This window comes from Sapajus apella, unplaced genomic scaffold (genome assembly GCF_009761245.1).
Source record: "Sapajus apella isolate SASKATOON/1434 unplaced genomic scaffold, GSC_monkey_1.0 scaffold49, whole genome shotgun sequence".
In the NCBI taxonomy this organism is placed as follows: domain Eukaryota; kingdom Metazoa; phylum Chordata; class Mammalia; order Primates; family Cebidae; genus Sapajus; species Sapajus apella.
In genome coordinates this window covers 12,153,610-12,170,047 of record NW_022436989.1, presented here as the reverse complement: position 1 = coordinate 12,170,047, position 16,438 = coordinate 12,153,610, and the positions used below count along the sequence as shown (strand labels likewise).

Genomic DNA, 16,438 nt, shown 5'->3' with positions numbered 1-16,438 from the left:
GGACAGAACTTTAGCCCTGGGGGGGGGGGGTTGACGTGGGGGGGGTTTGGCCCACACAACCCAAGCATTGATCAACGGAAAACACCCCGGAAAAAAAAAAAAAAAAAAAAAAAAAAAAAAAGTTTGCTGTGGTATTGACCACAGAAGTGTTAGAGCATTCTATATTCAGCCTGGCCTATTCCCAGATGATTTCAGAGGATTAATAATTGGGCTGTGTGCAGTGGTTCATGCCTGTAATTCCAGCACTTTGGGAGGCCAGGGCGGGTGAATCATCTGAGGTCAGTTCAAGACCAGCCTGACCAACATGGTGAAACCCTGTCTATACTAAAAATACAAAAAATTAGCTGGGCGTGGTGGCATGTGCCTGTAATCCCAGCTACTCGGGAGGAGGCTGAGGCAGGAGAATCACTGGAACCCAGGAGGCAGAGATTGCAGTGAGCTGAGGTGACACCACTGTACCCCAGCCTGGGTGACAGAGCAAGACTCTGTCTCAAAAAAAAAAAAAAAAAAAAAAATAGGCCAGGTGTGGTGGCTCATGCCTGTAATTCCAGCACTTTGGGAGGCTGAGGCCGGTGGATCACCTGAGGTCACAAATCAGGAGTTCAAGACCACCCTGGCCAACATGGTGAAACCCTGTCTGTACTAAAAATACAAAAACTAGCTGGGAGTGGTGGTGGACACCTATTATTCCAGCTACTTGGGAGGCTGGGGCAGGAGAATGGCTTGAACCTGGGAGGCAGAGGTTGCAGTGACCCGAGATCGTGCCATTGCACTCCAACCTGGGCAGAAAGAGCAAGACTCTGTCTCAAAAAAAGAAAGAACAGATGTGGCCAGTAGATGGGTTTGGGAGTGTTTGCTGTTTGGTTGCTCAGAGCTGTCAGCAGTGTCCTGGAGAATCAGCATGTTTGTTTATCCTGCACTTTTCTGGAGAAAAATGTCCCCCAAGACACGAAGAAATGAGGTTTCGTGAGATAATCAAGTTATGGTTGGCATTTGCAGATACAGTGATGAATGTCTTGCAGATCCCGATTGAATTCTCGCCAGAAGTGGAAGGATTGCTTTTGGGTGCTTAATCCAGTTATCCTGCTTTGGGTTGGTCTCTCTTTGAGGTTATTTACTCAACCGGAACTCAAAACAGTGGGAGCGTTGCAGACCCAGGTATGTCAAATCTCAGGGCACTGCCAGGAGAAGGGATTTGCTGCCGCCTCCCGCACGAGCTGTGGATTTGAATCTGTGTGCAGGAGCCAGACCTGTGTTTCCATGGGAGCTCCTTGAACGGCGTGTGTGGGAGAGGCAACCACATATTGACAGCTGTTGTTCTTTGTGGTTGATTTCAGGATGTGGGTAGTCTGTGCTCTGCACAGACCTTAGAAACAATTATAACTCTAGGCTACATAGTGAGAAGCAGCAGTGAGTGAAGAGTGATCGGACTTAAACCCTTCCTCATTAGCCTAGTGGCCGATTTAGCAAGGTTAATGGAAACCCAGGGTGGCTGAAGTGTCACCAGAGGTCTGGAAAGCACCCCGTGCATCAGCCTGCGTAAGGCGGTGTCAGGAAGCCAGGACAGATGAGGGGAGCCCGAGGAGGAGGAGCAGAGGAACAGTTTACAGAAGTGATCATGCACGTATGTCCCCAAGGGCGGAGGAGGAGCCCGAGGGGACCTCAGGATGTTTGCCCGGTCTGGAATTCTCGGCCGCCTGCACCAATTCTTCTCCCATTGGATGTGACGGCCACAGCAAAATCGAGGCTAATTCTGTAGCTACTCAGATTTCCAGTTGGAATGCAACTGTTGAAGAGGGTAGACCCCACTGTTAGCTCTTGAGCTGTAGTAGTCCAGGCAGCTGGCAGGATTCGGGCACAGGTAGCTGGCGACTGGGTTTGGAGTCATCCCTTTCTTCGCATCTTCTCTGGCGTCCTTCCCTTGTTCCCGACCTTCTTGCAGAGCTTCCTAATTGGTTCCTGTCTTAAACTGTTTCCTTTCTAACCAGAGCTCTGGAGTGATGCCGGTGTTTGTAAAGAAACTTTCTCCACGCGTTTTATGTATGTTTGATGACTCTCTGTTGCATTATGGGGTGGAATAAAATGGATTTTGGATTGAGGCTGACTTGGGTGTAAATTCGCACTTGTTCATTTGTACGCAGTGACACAGCTCTTTGACTGCTGCGTCACTGTTTTTTTCTGCTGTGAAAAAGGAAAACCACCCAGCAGTCAGCGGAACGCCTGGGCCTGGTTAGCAGCGGCAGCAGCAGTGGGGGTGGTGGCTTTTGCTGCTGCTGTTGTTATTACAGGATCTTTAGAGCTCTTTTCTTTTGGAGACAGAGTCTTGCTCTTTTAGCCAGGCTGGAGTGCAGTGGCATGATCTCGGCTCACCTCAACATTCTGCCTCCTGGGTTCAGGTGATTCACCTGCCTCAGTCCCCTGAGTAGCTTGGGACTACAGGTGCGTGCCACCACGCTTGGCTGATTTTTGTATTTTTAGTAGAGATGGGGTTTCACCATGTTGGCCAGGCTGGTCTCAAACTCCTGACCTCAGGTGATCTCAGCCTCAGCCTCTCAGAGTGCTGGGGTTACAGGCGTGAGCCACTGTGCCCGGCCTGGATCTTAGAGCTTTTCTTCTGTTGCTGGCCACTCCTCCTCAGTCGCTTCTGTGGGACATTTCTCTGGTTGCAGAGTATTGGGTGTACCTCGAGGCTCAGACTTGGGAGGTCTGGCTTCTTGGGAGAACTTCTAGGGTATGGCTGGCCCTCCTTCATGGCCTGCCCCCTTCCATATCTGTCTCTCGAGCTGCTGCCTGGATACCTCTGTCTGAGTATCTAATGACCATCTCAGATTTACCATGTTAAAACTAAGACCCTTCATACCTGCTCATCCTGTAGTCTTTCCCCTTGTAGTAAATGACAGTTCCAGTTGCACAGGCCACAGATCTTGGAGTTGTCCTTGACACTCCCCTTCTCCCATGCCCTGCACCTAAATCCATTGGCAAATTCTGTGAGCCCGACTTCCAGAGTCACATGCCCCCTCTGACATGTTTCACTCTCGTGCTGCTAGTCTGCTCTGGCCTCCTGGAGACTCCCTGCCCTCCTTTGCTTCCCTGCATCTGTGCTCAATTCAACTCAGCAGCACAGTGACTTTTACTTTTTTTTTCTTTACATAATAGAGATCCAAGTCAAAGCAGAATGCTTTTTAAAAGACCAAGGTCATCTTTTCGCTGCTCCAAAGCCTCCAATACCTCCCATTTGGAGCAGAGACTAGCAAAGACTTTGAAGTGGCCTGCAAGGCCCTTTATGATGTGGCCTGGCCCCTTGTCCCTTGTGACCTCGTTTGTAGTAGCCCCAGCCCATCTGCTCCAGTCACACAGGTGCTGGCAGTCCCTGTCATAGGCTGAGCTCCTTCCCACCCCAGGGCCTTTGCTGTTGTTCCTTGTCCGTCGGGCCCTAAATGATTACTTGCAGAATAGGAGAGTGCACTGAATAATTTCCACACATGCACATATCGGATGAGAGTGTAGCTTCCTCCACTAGTTGGCTTGGTCCTGCTGCAAGCTCCTCTTTCTCTGCAGGGACCCGGCTAAGCTGTGCCCCTTCCTGATGGCGCTGCTCCTGCACCTCGCCCCTCACCCCGACTTGTGTTGCCCGTCGGCTTTGCTTTTCCTGTCCTACTGTGTTATCCTCTCTGTATCCCTGTATCGCGAGCAGTTGGGTGATACTATTACAACTGCTTCCAGGCTACCGGCCACCTTTTCAATTCCTACGTCATGCACTTTTGAACATGTGTCCCAAGTTGGCCCCTGTTCTTTCCCCTGTAGATGCTATTTATCTGGAGATTCCTATGGTAATGGTGCCCTGTAGAAGGTCATGTGCTGGGGTGAAGCTTGTGGCTGCTCATCAGTGCCGAGGGCAAGGCCTGCCTATGCACCTCAGGTGCTTAAGAAATCATAGTTACCCTCACTGCTTTTCCCCTGTCCTTTTGATGGATAGCTCAAGGATGGTTTAGTGTTATGACATTTGGTTCTTTTTCATTTGATTGTGGATGTTTGCCTCAAGTTTTGAATATATGATAATGAACTTTTATTTTTAGCTTTTTGAGACAGTCTCACTCTGTCCCCCAGGCTGGAGTACAGTGGTACAATCTCCGCTCACTGCGACCTCCGCTTCCTGGGCTCTAGGGATTCTCGTGCCTCAACCTTCTGAGTAGCTGGAATTACAAGCATGTGCCACCACACCCTTGAATTTTTAGTACAGACAGGGTTTTGCCATATTGGCCAGGCTCGTCTTTAACTTCTGACCTCAGGTGATCCATCTACCTTGGCTTCTTAAAGTGCTGGGATTATAGGCATGAGCCACTGTACCCGGCCTGACAATGAACTTTTTGGTTTCTCAGTGAAAGTTTGGATAACTTAAAGGATAAAAGTATTATGTGCTCCTGAAAAAATTTCAAGCAGACTAGAGGGTATAAAATGAAAAGTTAAAGTGCTCATGCTCTGGAATGAAGAGTAGCTACTTTTATGTCTTTTGTGAATCTTTTGAAATTACTGTTTCTTAACATGTGCTTTTAGATATTAGAAATGTTGATTTGTCAAAAAACCTGTTGTCGTCTTGGGATGAAGTGATACACATTGCTGATCAGCTCAGACACCTGGAAGTCCTTAATCTCAGGTACGAACTTCTGGTTGCCGAATTTCACAATTAAACTCATCTCTCCTTGCTTCCTCCCAGCGTCTCTGTGGAAATGAGGTAGGGAGCCGGAGGGTGAAGGCTGCCACCGGATGATCCAAGGTATCAGGAAGAAATTACTCAAGCAGATAGTGAGGGTATGGAAGTCCTCAGTAAGGTTTTCCTTTTAATGAAAAGCAGCCCCAAATTGTTTTTCTTTCTAACAAAGAGCAGCCTGAGAAATCCAGCTGCAGACATAGATGCCGCCAGCTGTGCCAATCATGTTCAAGGTGGCGGCTCCCTCTTCCCTTCTCCAGCCATGTGTACAGTAAGCAGACAAGATGGCGCCAGCCAAAGGGCAAGTTCATTGACACAATAAGATTAGGGTGGGGTGGCCAGCCTTCCCCGCTAAGTAAACATCATGCCTGATGGAAGCAATCTGTGAGCGCTTGGTAAATCAGACACTGCCTTCTCCAGCGGAACTCTAAACTCTGTGCATCTGCTGCCAGCTTGCCTTTTTCCTCTTGGAAGTCCCCTCTCTCTCACTAGGGAGAGAGCTGTTTTCCTTTTTCTTTCTCTTTCTCTTGCCTGTTAAATCTCCGCTCCTGAACTCCTCATGTGTGTCCTTGTCCTAAGTTTTCCTGGCGTGAGAAGAGGAATGCCAGGTATGTACCGCAGACAGTGTGGCCCCTTCACTAGTTGACATTTTTACACAGGCAGATTTTGGTTTACTTGAATTTTTCTAAATTTAAGGACACATTTAATCTTTAAGGAATCTATATATATATATATGTGTGTATATATATGTGTATATATATGTGTGTATATATATATATATATAATGTGTATATATATATGTATATATGTATATATATATATATATATATTTTTTTTTTTTTTTTTGAGATGGAGTCTTGCTCTGTCGCCTAGGCAGGAGTGCAGTGGTACAATCTCAGCTCACTGCAACCTTTGCCTCCTGGGTTCAAGTGATTCTCCTGCCTCTGCCTCCTGAGTAGCTGGGATTACAAGTGTGTGCCACCATGCCTGATTAATTTTTTGTACTTTTAGTAGAGATAGGGTTTTGCCATGTTAGTCAGGCTGGTCTCGAACTCCTGACCTTAGGTTATCTGCCCACCTTGGCTTCCCAAAGTGCTAGGATTCTAGGCATGAGCCACTGCACCTGGCCTAGGCTTCCCCTTTCGTAGTTGAACCAGTTTTGCATAGATAGGTGAATGTTCAGTACCGTATAGCAGGTAGACAGGCCTGAATGATTTGTGCCCCCAAACAGAGCAAATGAGGGTAATTCAGCCCATGGTGTCTCATCTTCTGGAAATAATGGGCTTGTGGGGTTTTTTGGTTCTTTTTTTGAGACGGAGTCTCACTCTGTCGCCAGGTTGGAGTGCAGTGGCTTGATCTCGGCTCACTGCAGCCTCCGTCTCCCAAGTTCAAGCGATTCTCCTGCCTCGGCCTCTTGAGTAGCTGGGACTACAGGCGCGGACCACCACGTCCAGCTAATTTTAGATGGGGTTTCACTGTGTTGACCAGGCTGGTCTCGATCTCTTGACCTCATGATCCGCCCATGTCAGCCTCCCAAAGTGCTGGGATTTCAGGTGTGAGCCACTGTGCCAGACCGGGCTTGTATTTTTTAATAATATCTTCTTGCAAAGTGACTGTCAAGATTGAGTAGTTTCTGAGATTGGGCTCTTAAGAAAGAACTTAAAGGGCAATAATTTTACCCGTCCTCCTAGCCAAAGGGCAGACTGTTTAGAGAAGCAAAATTCTAGCCCACAATTTAGTGTGTCATTAAGACTCTGGAGAATGGGGGACTGTTTTGCCACATCCAGAGCAATGCCTGAGTGTTGGATTTAGGAAGCTGCAGCCACATACAGCCGCCTTTATCCTGTGAAAGCATCTTTATACAACTGATACCAAAAAGTTTTTACGTTGTAAATGCTAAAAAATTAGGTAGTCTTGATTCACTTGAATCATTAAAAAAGTGATTTATTTATTTATTTATTTATTTAATTTATTATTTTTTTTGAGACAGAGTTTCACTCATGTTACCCAGGCTGGAGTGCAATGGCGCGATCTCGGCTCACCGCAACCTCCGCCTCCTGGGTTCAGGCAATTCTCCTGCCTCAGCCTCCTGAGTAGCTGGGATTACAGGCACGTGCCACCATGCCCAGCTAATTTTTTGTATTTTTAGTAGAGACGGGGTTTCACCGTCTTGACCAGGATGGTCTCGATCTCTTGACGTCGTGATCCACCCGCCTCGGCCTCCCAAAGTGCTGAGATTACAGGCTTGAGCCACCGCGCGCCCGGCAAAAAAGTGATTTTTTAAAAAATGTAGCCAGGCGCGGTGGCTCAAGCCTGTAATCCCAGCACTTTGGGAGGCCGAGGCGGGTGGATCACGAGGTCAAGAGATCGAGACCATCCTGGTCAACATGGTGAAACCCCGTCTCTACTAAAACTACAAAAACTTAGCTGGGCATGGTGGCACGTGCCTGTAATCCCAGCTACTCAGGAGGCTGAGGCAGGAGAATTGCCTGAACCCAGGAGGCGGAGGTTGCGGTGAGCCGAGATCGCGCCATTGCACTCCAGCCTGGGTAACATGAGTGAAACTCTGTCTCAAAAAAAAAAAATGTAATTCCATTTTAAGGTCGAAACAAATCAAACTCCTTAGATTGAAGCCCAAATTGTTGCTTTTAGTGACTATTTCAGTTGGGTTTACTGTATAGAAATAAGTATATTGTATCTTCTTTTTCTACACAGTGAAAATAAACTAAAATTTCCCTCCGGTTCAGCACCTCTAACTGGAACGTTTTCTGCACTGAAGGTGTTAGTCCTCAACCGAACAGGAATAACGTGGGCTGAGGTAATCGTCTTTATTTGATTTATTACACATTAATAAGCAATTAAAAATGTTTGGTTTAGCTGGGCATGGTGGCTCATGCCTGTAATTCCAGCACTTTGGGAGGGTGAAGTGGGTGGATCACCTGATGTCAGGAGATCACCTGATGTCAGGAGGCTGAAGTGGGTGGATCACCTGACGTCTTGAGCCTGGGCAACAAGAGTGAGACCCTGGCTGAAGAAAAAAAAAAAAGTTTAAGGTTGGGGGTGGTGGCTCACGCCTGTAATCCCAGCACTTCGTGAGGCTGAGGCAGGCAGATCACCTGAGGTCAGGAGCTTCAGATCAGCCTGGCCAACGTGGTGAAACCCTGTCTCTACTAAAATACAAAAATTAGCCAGGCATGCGCTTATAATCCCAGCTACTCGGGAGGCTGAGACAGAATTGCTTGAACTCGGGAGGTGGAGGTTGCAGTGAACTGAGTTGGTGTCACTGCACTCCAGCCTGGGTGACAGAGCAAGACTCCCATCTCCAAAAAAAAAAAAAAAAAAAAAACAACAAAAGAAGTTTGGTTTCATAAAGAATTGACGTACAACTCTGTCTTCATATTAATCATCTTAATATCTATTAATAGATAACAGAATTTTTTTTTTTTTTTTTTTTTTTTTTTCTGAGACAGAGTCTTGCTTTGTTGCCCGGGCTGGAGTGCAGTGGTGCGATCTTGGCTCATTGCAACCTCTGCCTCCTGGGTTCAAGTGATTCTCCTGCCTCAGCCTCCTGAGTAGCTGGGACTACAGGTGTGTGCCACCACGGCTGGCTAATTTTTTTGTATTTTTAGTAGAGATGGTGTTTCACTGTGTTAGCCAGGATGGTCTCAATCCCCTGACCTCGTGATCTGCCTGCCTCAGCCTCCCAAAGTGCTGGGATTACAGGCGTGAGCCACTGTGTCCGGCCAACAGAATTCTTTAAACTGCCTTATAAAAGAGCATTGTAGTTGAGTTCTCCATCTAGGCGTCCATGTCCTCCCTCTGCTCATTTTGACTTGTTCTGATGCCTTTATAAACAGTGGTGCTCCATTGTGGTATGCAACAAACATGAGCTTTGACAAGCCTTAGTGTTAGCTATTGACTAGCTTCCTGAGTTTTCCTGTGAGTTTTTTTAGAACAGAAGTCAAACAGCAGAAAGGTTCTCACATCCTTATCTTGTTAGAAGTTCAGCTCTTGGAATCCACTGTTCGTTTTATACAGCGGGACGCAGAAGTAGATTTGTGGGTCCTTGCACAGCAGCATTTGGGACTTATATCTGGCACTACTATTTCCTGTCAGAGGTGTACTGACTTCACACACCCAGAGCATTCCACTGTCAAACGAAGGCAAGGGTGTGGAAATACATTCCCAGCCACGTTCACCCGGGAAGTGCCACAGAGGCCGCTCAATGAGAGACAAGTGGGCCCCTTGTGCCCTCAGTATGCCCATGGCCATGGAGCCTCTTCCCTAGGGCTCTACCTCTGTGAGGCGCTTACTCCCTCTCCAGGTGTAGATGTGGCTGGAAGACAAGAAGGGGCCAGGTAGTGGGGCTCCTACTTGCAATCCCAGCACTTTGGGAGGCTGAGGTGGGAGGATCATTTGAGCCCAGGAATTTGAGGCTGCAGTGAACTAGGATTGCACCTTGGCTCTCCAGCCTGGGTAACAAAGCAACACCCACCCACCCTCCAAATAAACCAGGAGGGGCACACAGAAATTCAGGTGGTGGAGATGGCAGTAAAGTTCCAGTGAGAACATTTAGAAATAGTTTATGAGGCTGGGCATGGTGTCTCTTGCCTATAATTCCAGCCAGCACTTTGGGAGGCCCAGGCAGGAAAATCACTTGGGGCCAGGAGTTCAAGACCAGCCTAGGCAACATAGATCCTGTAGATGCCATATGTATATAAAATATTATGTATTATTATTATATGTATATATATTTTTGAGATGGAGTCGTGATCTCTTGTCCAGGCTGGAGTGCAGTAGTGTGATCTTGGCCTACCACAACCTCTGCCTCCCAAGTTCAAGTGATTCTCCTGCCTCAGCCTCCCGAGTAGCTGGGACTACAGGCGTGTGCCACCATGCCTGGCTAATTTTTGTAATTTTTTTTTGAAACAGAGTCTCACTCTGTCGCCCAGGCTGGAGTGCGGTGGCACAATCTTGGCTCACTGCAGCCTCCACCTCCTGGGTTCAAGCAGTTCTCTGCCTTAGCCTCCGAGTAGCTGGGATTGCCAGTGACTGCCACCACCAGGCTAATTTTTGTATTTTTAGTAGAGATGGGGTTTCACCATCTTGGCCAAGCTGCTCTTGAACTCCTGACCTCGTGATCTCTACCCACTGTGGCCTCCCAAAGTGCTGGGATTACAGGCGTAAGCCACTGCTCCTGGCCTAATTTTTGTATTTTTAGTAGAGATGGTGTTTCACTATGTTGGCCAGGCTGGTCTTGAACTCCTGACCTGCTGATCCGCCTGCCTTGGCCTCCCAAAGTGCTGGGATTACAGGCATGAGCCACTGTACCTGGGCTATTATATATTTATATATATATATAATTATATATATAATTTTTTGTAAAAAAAAAAAGTTAGGCCCATGTGCAGTGTGGCAGCAGCAGGCACAGCCTCGACATGCAGAAAGACACCAGCACATTCGTGGACCTGTGCATGCTGCAGAAATGCTCCACCAGCAACTGTGTCATCAGTGGTAAGGACCACGCATCCATGTGGATGAACGTGGCCGAGGCCACCAAGGTCATGAGCAGGTTTAACATCCACTTTAAAACCTGTGCTTATCTGCAGGACTGTTTGCAGGATGGTTGAGTCAGATGATTCCATTCTTCGATTGGGCACAGCCAAGGACATCATCTCAAATAACTACCTTTTTTTGCATTGTCTTTTTTTTTTTTAATATTTACTCATGTTTTTTTTGAGACGGAGCCTCACTCTGTTGCCTAGGCTGGAGTGCAGTGGTGTGATCTTGGCTCACTGCAACCTCCACTTCCTGGGCTCAAGCGATTCTCCTGCCTCAGCCTTCCAAGCAGTTGGGATTATAGACGAGCGCCACCACGCCTGGCTAATTTTGTATTTTTAGTAGAGATGGGGGTTTTACCATGTTGGCCAGGCTGGTCTCAAACTCCCAACCTCAAGCGATCCATCCGCCTCAGCCTCCCAAAGTGCTGGGATTACAGGCATGAGCCACTGTGCCCAGCCTCAAAGAACTTTTGACTGGAGAGAATCATGGATGTGGAATATTTGTCATAAATACATAATGAAAACTTAAAAAAATGTATCAAAAAAATAATAAAAGAAGAAATAATTGTTGAGAAATTTTGTCTGATTAGCATATCCTTTATAAACCCAGATTGGCATTTAGAATTGAGGAAAGGTGTTTAACATCAATTTACTTCTTTTGGTTAAGCAAATTCTATCAAATAATAATATGTGCAGTTGGCCAGGCATGGTGGCTCACGCCTGTAATCCCAGGACTTTGGAAGGCCGAGGTGGGTGGATCACCTGAGGTCAGGAGTTCGAGAGCAGCCTGGCCAACATGGAGAAACCCTGTCTCTACTAAAAATACAAAAAATTAGCTGGGTGTGGTGGTGATTGCCTGTAATCCCAGCTGCTGGGGAGGCTGAGGCAGGAGAATAGCTTGCACCTGGGAGGTGGAGGTTGCAGTTAGCCGAGGTCATGCCATTGCACTCCAGCCTGGGCAACAAGAGTGAAACTCCATCTCAAAAAAAAAAAAAAAAAAAAAAAAAGACAAAAAATATGTCATAATGATATGTGCAGTTCACATCTCCTGTGCCACCTTGTAGCTGCATTACCCAAACCATGCATTGACCTCTACCTCCAAGGCCTCAAAGTGCCCGCAGTATGTGCTCCCACAGCATTAAAATACACCCTTTACCGTTTTATTTACCACCCGTCCACCATTCCAGGCCTGAAACGTAGCCTTATGAACTGTCTACAAGGCACTTTTTTACTGAAATGGTAACTGAGCTGAATCCTCCTTGTGGTTCCTGTGAACACCCAGGAAGAAACAGCCAGCCGAGGATTCTGAACCTCGCTTCTTTTCCAGGTGCTGCGGTGTGCCGCGGAGTGCCCAGGCCTTGAGGAGCTCTACCTCGAGTCTAACGAGATTTTCATTTCCGAAAGGTAACAGGGCTTACCTAAAGGCATCTGTCCCCGTTTAGTCATTATGAATAAATAGATACATGTATTATATCTACCTTAACTTTTAGAAGGATTTGCAAACAAGAATTACGAAAAATGCTTATTATTCATTGCCTTTGCAAATTAGAATTTCACTAATTGGTTCTAATCAAGGGAAACTCATCAGAATTAAATACTTGTGAAGACATGAGTTAATATTAGCTTTACATCAATGTGTTAACTTGCTGTTTCTAAATGGAAGTTCTGTAGGATATGCTATAAGGATTAAATAATATATGTTTAATTAGCATCATCTGTTTAAGGTCATTGTACCAAATTCTGTGTAAAAGCTTTTTCTCTTAAATATGTTGCTTCATCTTCCTCTTGTTATTATGTAAAATTAACCTAACTGGGAAAATTTACAATAGATTCTGAATTAAAGGATTCAGCATCTTAAAGATTTTAGTGTACAGAAGGGTTTCATTATGTAGGCAAATGCAAGTTGTTTTTTTTTTTTTGAGAGACGGAGTTTCGCTCATGTTACCCAGGCTGGAGTGCAATGGCGCGATCTCGGCTCACCGCAACCTCCGCCTCCTAGGTTCAGGCAATTCTCCTGCCTCAGCCTCCTGAGTAGCTGGGATTACAGGCACGCACCACCATGCCCAGCTAATTTTTTGTATTTTTAGTAGAGACAGGGTTTCACCATGTTGACCAGGATGGTCTCTATCTCTTGACCTCGTGATCCACCCGCCTCGGCCTCCCAAAGTGCTGGGATTACAGGCTTGAGCCACCGCGCCCGGCAATTTTTTGTATTTTTAGTAGAGACGGGGTTTCACCATGTTGACCAGGATGGTCTCGATCTCTTGACCTCGTGATCCACCCGCCTCGGCCTCCCAAAGTGCTGGGATTACAGGCTTGAGCCACCGCGCCCGGCCAGGTTTTTTAAATTTAACCTTATTTTGACATAATTGTAGATTCACGTGAAGTTTTATAAGAAATAATACACAGACCTTCCCCAGTAGTCAAGACTCGAACTACCTGCCCGCTGACGTTATTTTTATAATAGATCAAGAGGTCAACAGCAGGCGTGGGGAGCCCAGTCTTCTGTGCTCAGGTCCTCATGCTGCAGACGCCCCCTAGAGGAGCATTCCTGCCCTTCCAGCATTCCCTGCAGCACAGCCGGACGGGACAGGCAGCAGCCCAGGAGAGGCTCTATGCACGGATTTCAAAATCTGTTTTCCACGCTCTGTCCTTACAGTTTTTTGGTAATACTGTGGTCTATTTATACAAATATTAAAATCCTGTTTATAGAAAAAAAAAAATAATACACAGAGATCCCCTGTATCCAGGTTCCCCCATTGGTGACAAGTTACAAAACTGATATGGGATTACGTGCTCGGTGTGACAGTGATGGAGTTGGGTATGTGTGCATCTCCACGGGGACCACTCAGGGTCTTTGACAGTCGCATCCTCTTGCCTCTTACTCCCAGCCCTTCAGCACACCAAATGCAGGTATTTTAATGCGTTATCTTTGAAAATGAGAGATAAATTCATGGTGAAAAACATTTTATTTTCCATACAGGCCAACAGATGTTCTCCAGACAATCAAGTTATTAGACCTTTCCTCTAATCAATTAATTGATGAAAATCAGCTATTTCTGATAGCCCACCTGCCCAGGTAATTTACCCCTAAATGCGTGATACAATAGCGTTGTCAATTCTTAGTGAAGGAATTTTTGTATGCTCTGTATGCTTTCTCAATAGAAACGTGATCACGATGATGGAATTTCTAAATTGAGTAATTCCCTTTGGGAAATTTTCATTTGAATTCATTTAGAGAATTTACTTGTGAACCCTGTATAATGTGGACTCTGTCTGTACCAGATAATCTGACCCTGGTGAGAATGCCAGCGGTCTTCATTCACTGAACTTCACCAGGAGACCATGTCTCTTTCCTGAGAGCCAGTTAGCACCTGACAAAGCAGTAGGCACTGAAGAGCCATCAAGTGACTGTAGAATCATTAGAATGTAGTATCAGGAGTTCACGTTGCTTGTCCTAAGTTGGACTTTATGGTTTCTAAGTATTTTACATGGGATTAAAAACCCAGCGTATAGGAAAAACTTTATGACCCTCATCTGGTTGATACCCCGTAGCATTTTATATTGTTTTTTGTAATCAAATTTTACATCTTAAATTTCAGGTTAGAACAATTAATCCTCTCTGACATTGGAATTTCTTCGATACATTTTCCGGATGCTGGAATCGGTATATAAGATTGGTACAGTTCCACCTCGCCCCCCATACTTCAGCTGCTTCCTTCACTTCTACTGTGTAACTGAATTCTCCTTTTTATAGGGTGCAAAACATCCATGTTCCCGTCCTTGCGGTACCTTGTAGTAAATGACAATCAGATATCACAAGTAAGAGCTGCTTCGGAGTACGCACTGCACATTATTGCTTCTTTCCACTCTAGTGGCAGAGTTTGTAGGTTCCTTCTACTAAAAAACTAAAAAAAAATTTTTAAATCAAAGAGAAATGCCAGGGCGGGTGCAGTGGCTTACACCTGTAATCCCAGCACCTTGAGAGGCTGAGGCAGGCGGATCTTGAGGTCAGGAGATCGAGACCATCCTGGCCAACATGGTGAAACCCTATGTCTACTGAAAATAAAAATTAGCTGGGCGTGGTGGTGGGCACCTGTAATCCCAGCTGCTTGAGAGGCTGAGGCAGGAGAATCGCTTGAACCCGTGAGGCAGAGGCTGCAGTGAGCCGAGACTGTCCCACTGCACTCCAGCCTGGTGATAGAGACTACATCTCAAAAAAAAAAAAAAAAGTCTCCTCCGTGTGAAACTCCTCATATAAAGCCAAAAATATTAAGAAAGAAATTAGTTCAATTCACACTTAAGTGGACTGTCATTTTAAATGGCACAGTTAATAGAGTAAAAGTATGTGGGCTTTCTAGAGGGGGTTGCTTGGTGCATGATGAAATTCCCTGCCTCAGATCAGAACTAGGGACTTGCTTTCCTGTTGCTGGTTCAAACTTCTGCAAAAGTAGCGTGAAACACACTGCTTTTCATTTATTTCCTTTTGCTGTGTTTCAGTGGTCCTTTTTCAATGAGCTAGACAAGTTACCAAGCCTGCGGGCTTTGTCCTGCCTAAGAAACCCCCTGACCAAAGACGACAAAGATACTCAGACCACGAGGCAGCTTATTATCGCCAAAATTGGCCAGCTGAAGACCCTGAACAAATGTGAGGTGAGCACTGGCATCATGATTACCTTTTGTTTTTTTTTTTGAGACGTAGTCTTCTTCTGTCGTCCAGGCTGGAGTACAGTGGCGTGATTTCGGCTCACTGCAACCTCTGCTTCCCGGGTTCAAGTGATTCTCGTGTCTCAGCCTCCCAAGTAGCTGGGATTACAGGCACGCGCCAGCACGACCAACTAATGTTTTGTATTTTTAGTAGAGACAGGGTTTCACCGTGTTAGCCAGGATGGTCTCAATCTCCTGACCTCATGATTTGCCCACCTTGACCTCCCAAAGTGCTGGGGTTACAGGCATGAGCCATCACACCTGGCCCATGACTAGTTTTCTTTTTAGGCTGGGCGCAGTGGCTCACACCTGTAATCTCAGCACTTTGGGAGGCTGAGACACGAGAATCGTGTGGTCGCTTGAGTCCAGGAGTTTGAGACCAGCCTGGACAACCTGGTGAAATACCATCTCTATGAAAAATACAAAAATTAGCTGCATAGTGGCACAGGTCTGTAGTGCCTATAGTCCCAACTACTTAGAAGGCTGAGGTGGGAGGATCTCCTGAGCCTGGGATGCCAAGGCTGCAGTGAGCCGTGAACATGCCACTGTACTCCAGCCTGGGCAATGGAGTGAGATTCTGTCTTAATTAAAAAAAATAAATAAGGCCAAGTGTGGTGGCTCATACCTGTAATCGCAGCACTTTGGGAGGTCAAGGCGGGTGGATCACCTGAGGTCAGGAGTTCGAGACTAGCCTGGCCAACATGGTGAAACCCCGTGTCTACTAAAAATACAAAAATTAGGTGGGTGTGATGGCACATGTCTGTAATCCCAACTACTCGGGAGGCTGAGGCAGGAGAATTGCTAGAACCCGGTAGGTGGAGGCTGCAGTGAGCCAAGATCACGCCACTACACTCCAGCCTGGGTGACACAGCAAGACCCTGTCTCAAAAAAGAAAAAAAGTAAAAAGATTACTTTTTAATATTGTAAAGGGGGTGATAGGTAGCTTTCCTTGGAACAGTAAAAGAACCTTGTGCAGTTTCATAATAATGCTGCTTTTCCAGCTCCTCAGGAGAGAGTCTTCCACTTAGATCAGTGCAGGAAAAACCTGTTGCTCTGCTGCCCGTGGCCTGATTGATTATCATTTGATGAATACCAGGCACCTTCTCCGTTTTTTCAGGGAAAGTAGGCAGAAAGAACACAGAACTACAGAGCTTGTTTCTCCTCTGCTGCTTAACCACTCTTCTCCATAAAAGTGGGAAGGCCACACCTTGTCCTTGCCAGCACTTTTGTGCATTTACTGGGAGTCAGTCAGCTCCGCCAGGGCAGGCGCCTCCAGGCAGACCTCAGGGAGGTGACCCAGGGTACCTGGTGTAGTCCTGAAACTGGCTTACGCGCAGGTACTCTCATGAATTAAAGTGGAAAACTGAAATTATTTTTGCTTTTCTGATAAACCCTCGAATTCTGTCAATGTTAAAAAGGGTGAAAACTGGCTGGGTGTGGTGGCTCATGCCTGTAATCCCAG

The 16,438-nt window shown here is 46.4% G+C and overlaps 2 protein-coding genes across 4 annotated transcripts in view; one reads left to right on the top strand and one right to left on the bottom strand.

Annotated features, from left to right (window-relative positions):
* Positions 1-16,438, top strand: part of TBCE (tubulin folding cofactor E) — a 70,440-nt gene that overhangs the window by 45,400 nt on the left and 8,602 nt on the right. For 2 of the 3 annotated variants that reach the window (XM_032242294.1, XM_032242295.1), the window contains exons 6-12: positions 4,555-4,654; positions 7,424-7,526; positions 11,597-11,673; positions 13,253-13,348; positions 13,872-13,936; positions 14,027-14,091; positions 14,770-14,922. In XM_032242294.1, coding sequence (XP_032098185.1) covers positions 4,555-4,654; positions 7,424-7,526; positions 11,597-11,673; positions 13,253-13,348; positions 13,872-13,936; positions 14,027-14,091; positions 14,770-14,922 — 659 coding nt within the window. The remainder of the gene's footprint in view (positions 1-4,554; positions 4,655-7,423; positions 7,527-11,596; positions 11,674-13,252; positions 13,349-13,871; positions 13,937-14,026; positions 14,092-14,769; positions 14,923-16,438) is intronic. The other variant, XM_032242296.1, reaches the window with a different exon arrangement.
* B3GALNT2 (beta-1,3-N-acetylgalactosaminyltransferase 2) overlaps positions 12,987-16,438 on the bottom strand; it is a 69,560-nt gene continuing 66,108 nt past the window's right edge. The window contains exon 12 of the mRNA XM_032242298.1: positions 12,987-14,177. Coding sequence (XP_032098189.1) covers positions 14,079-14,177 — 99 coding nt within the window. The 3' untranslated portion in view covers positions 12,987-14,078. The remainder of the gene's footprint in view (positions 14,178-16,438) is intronic.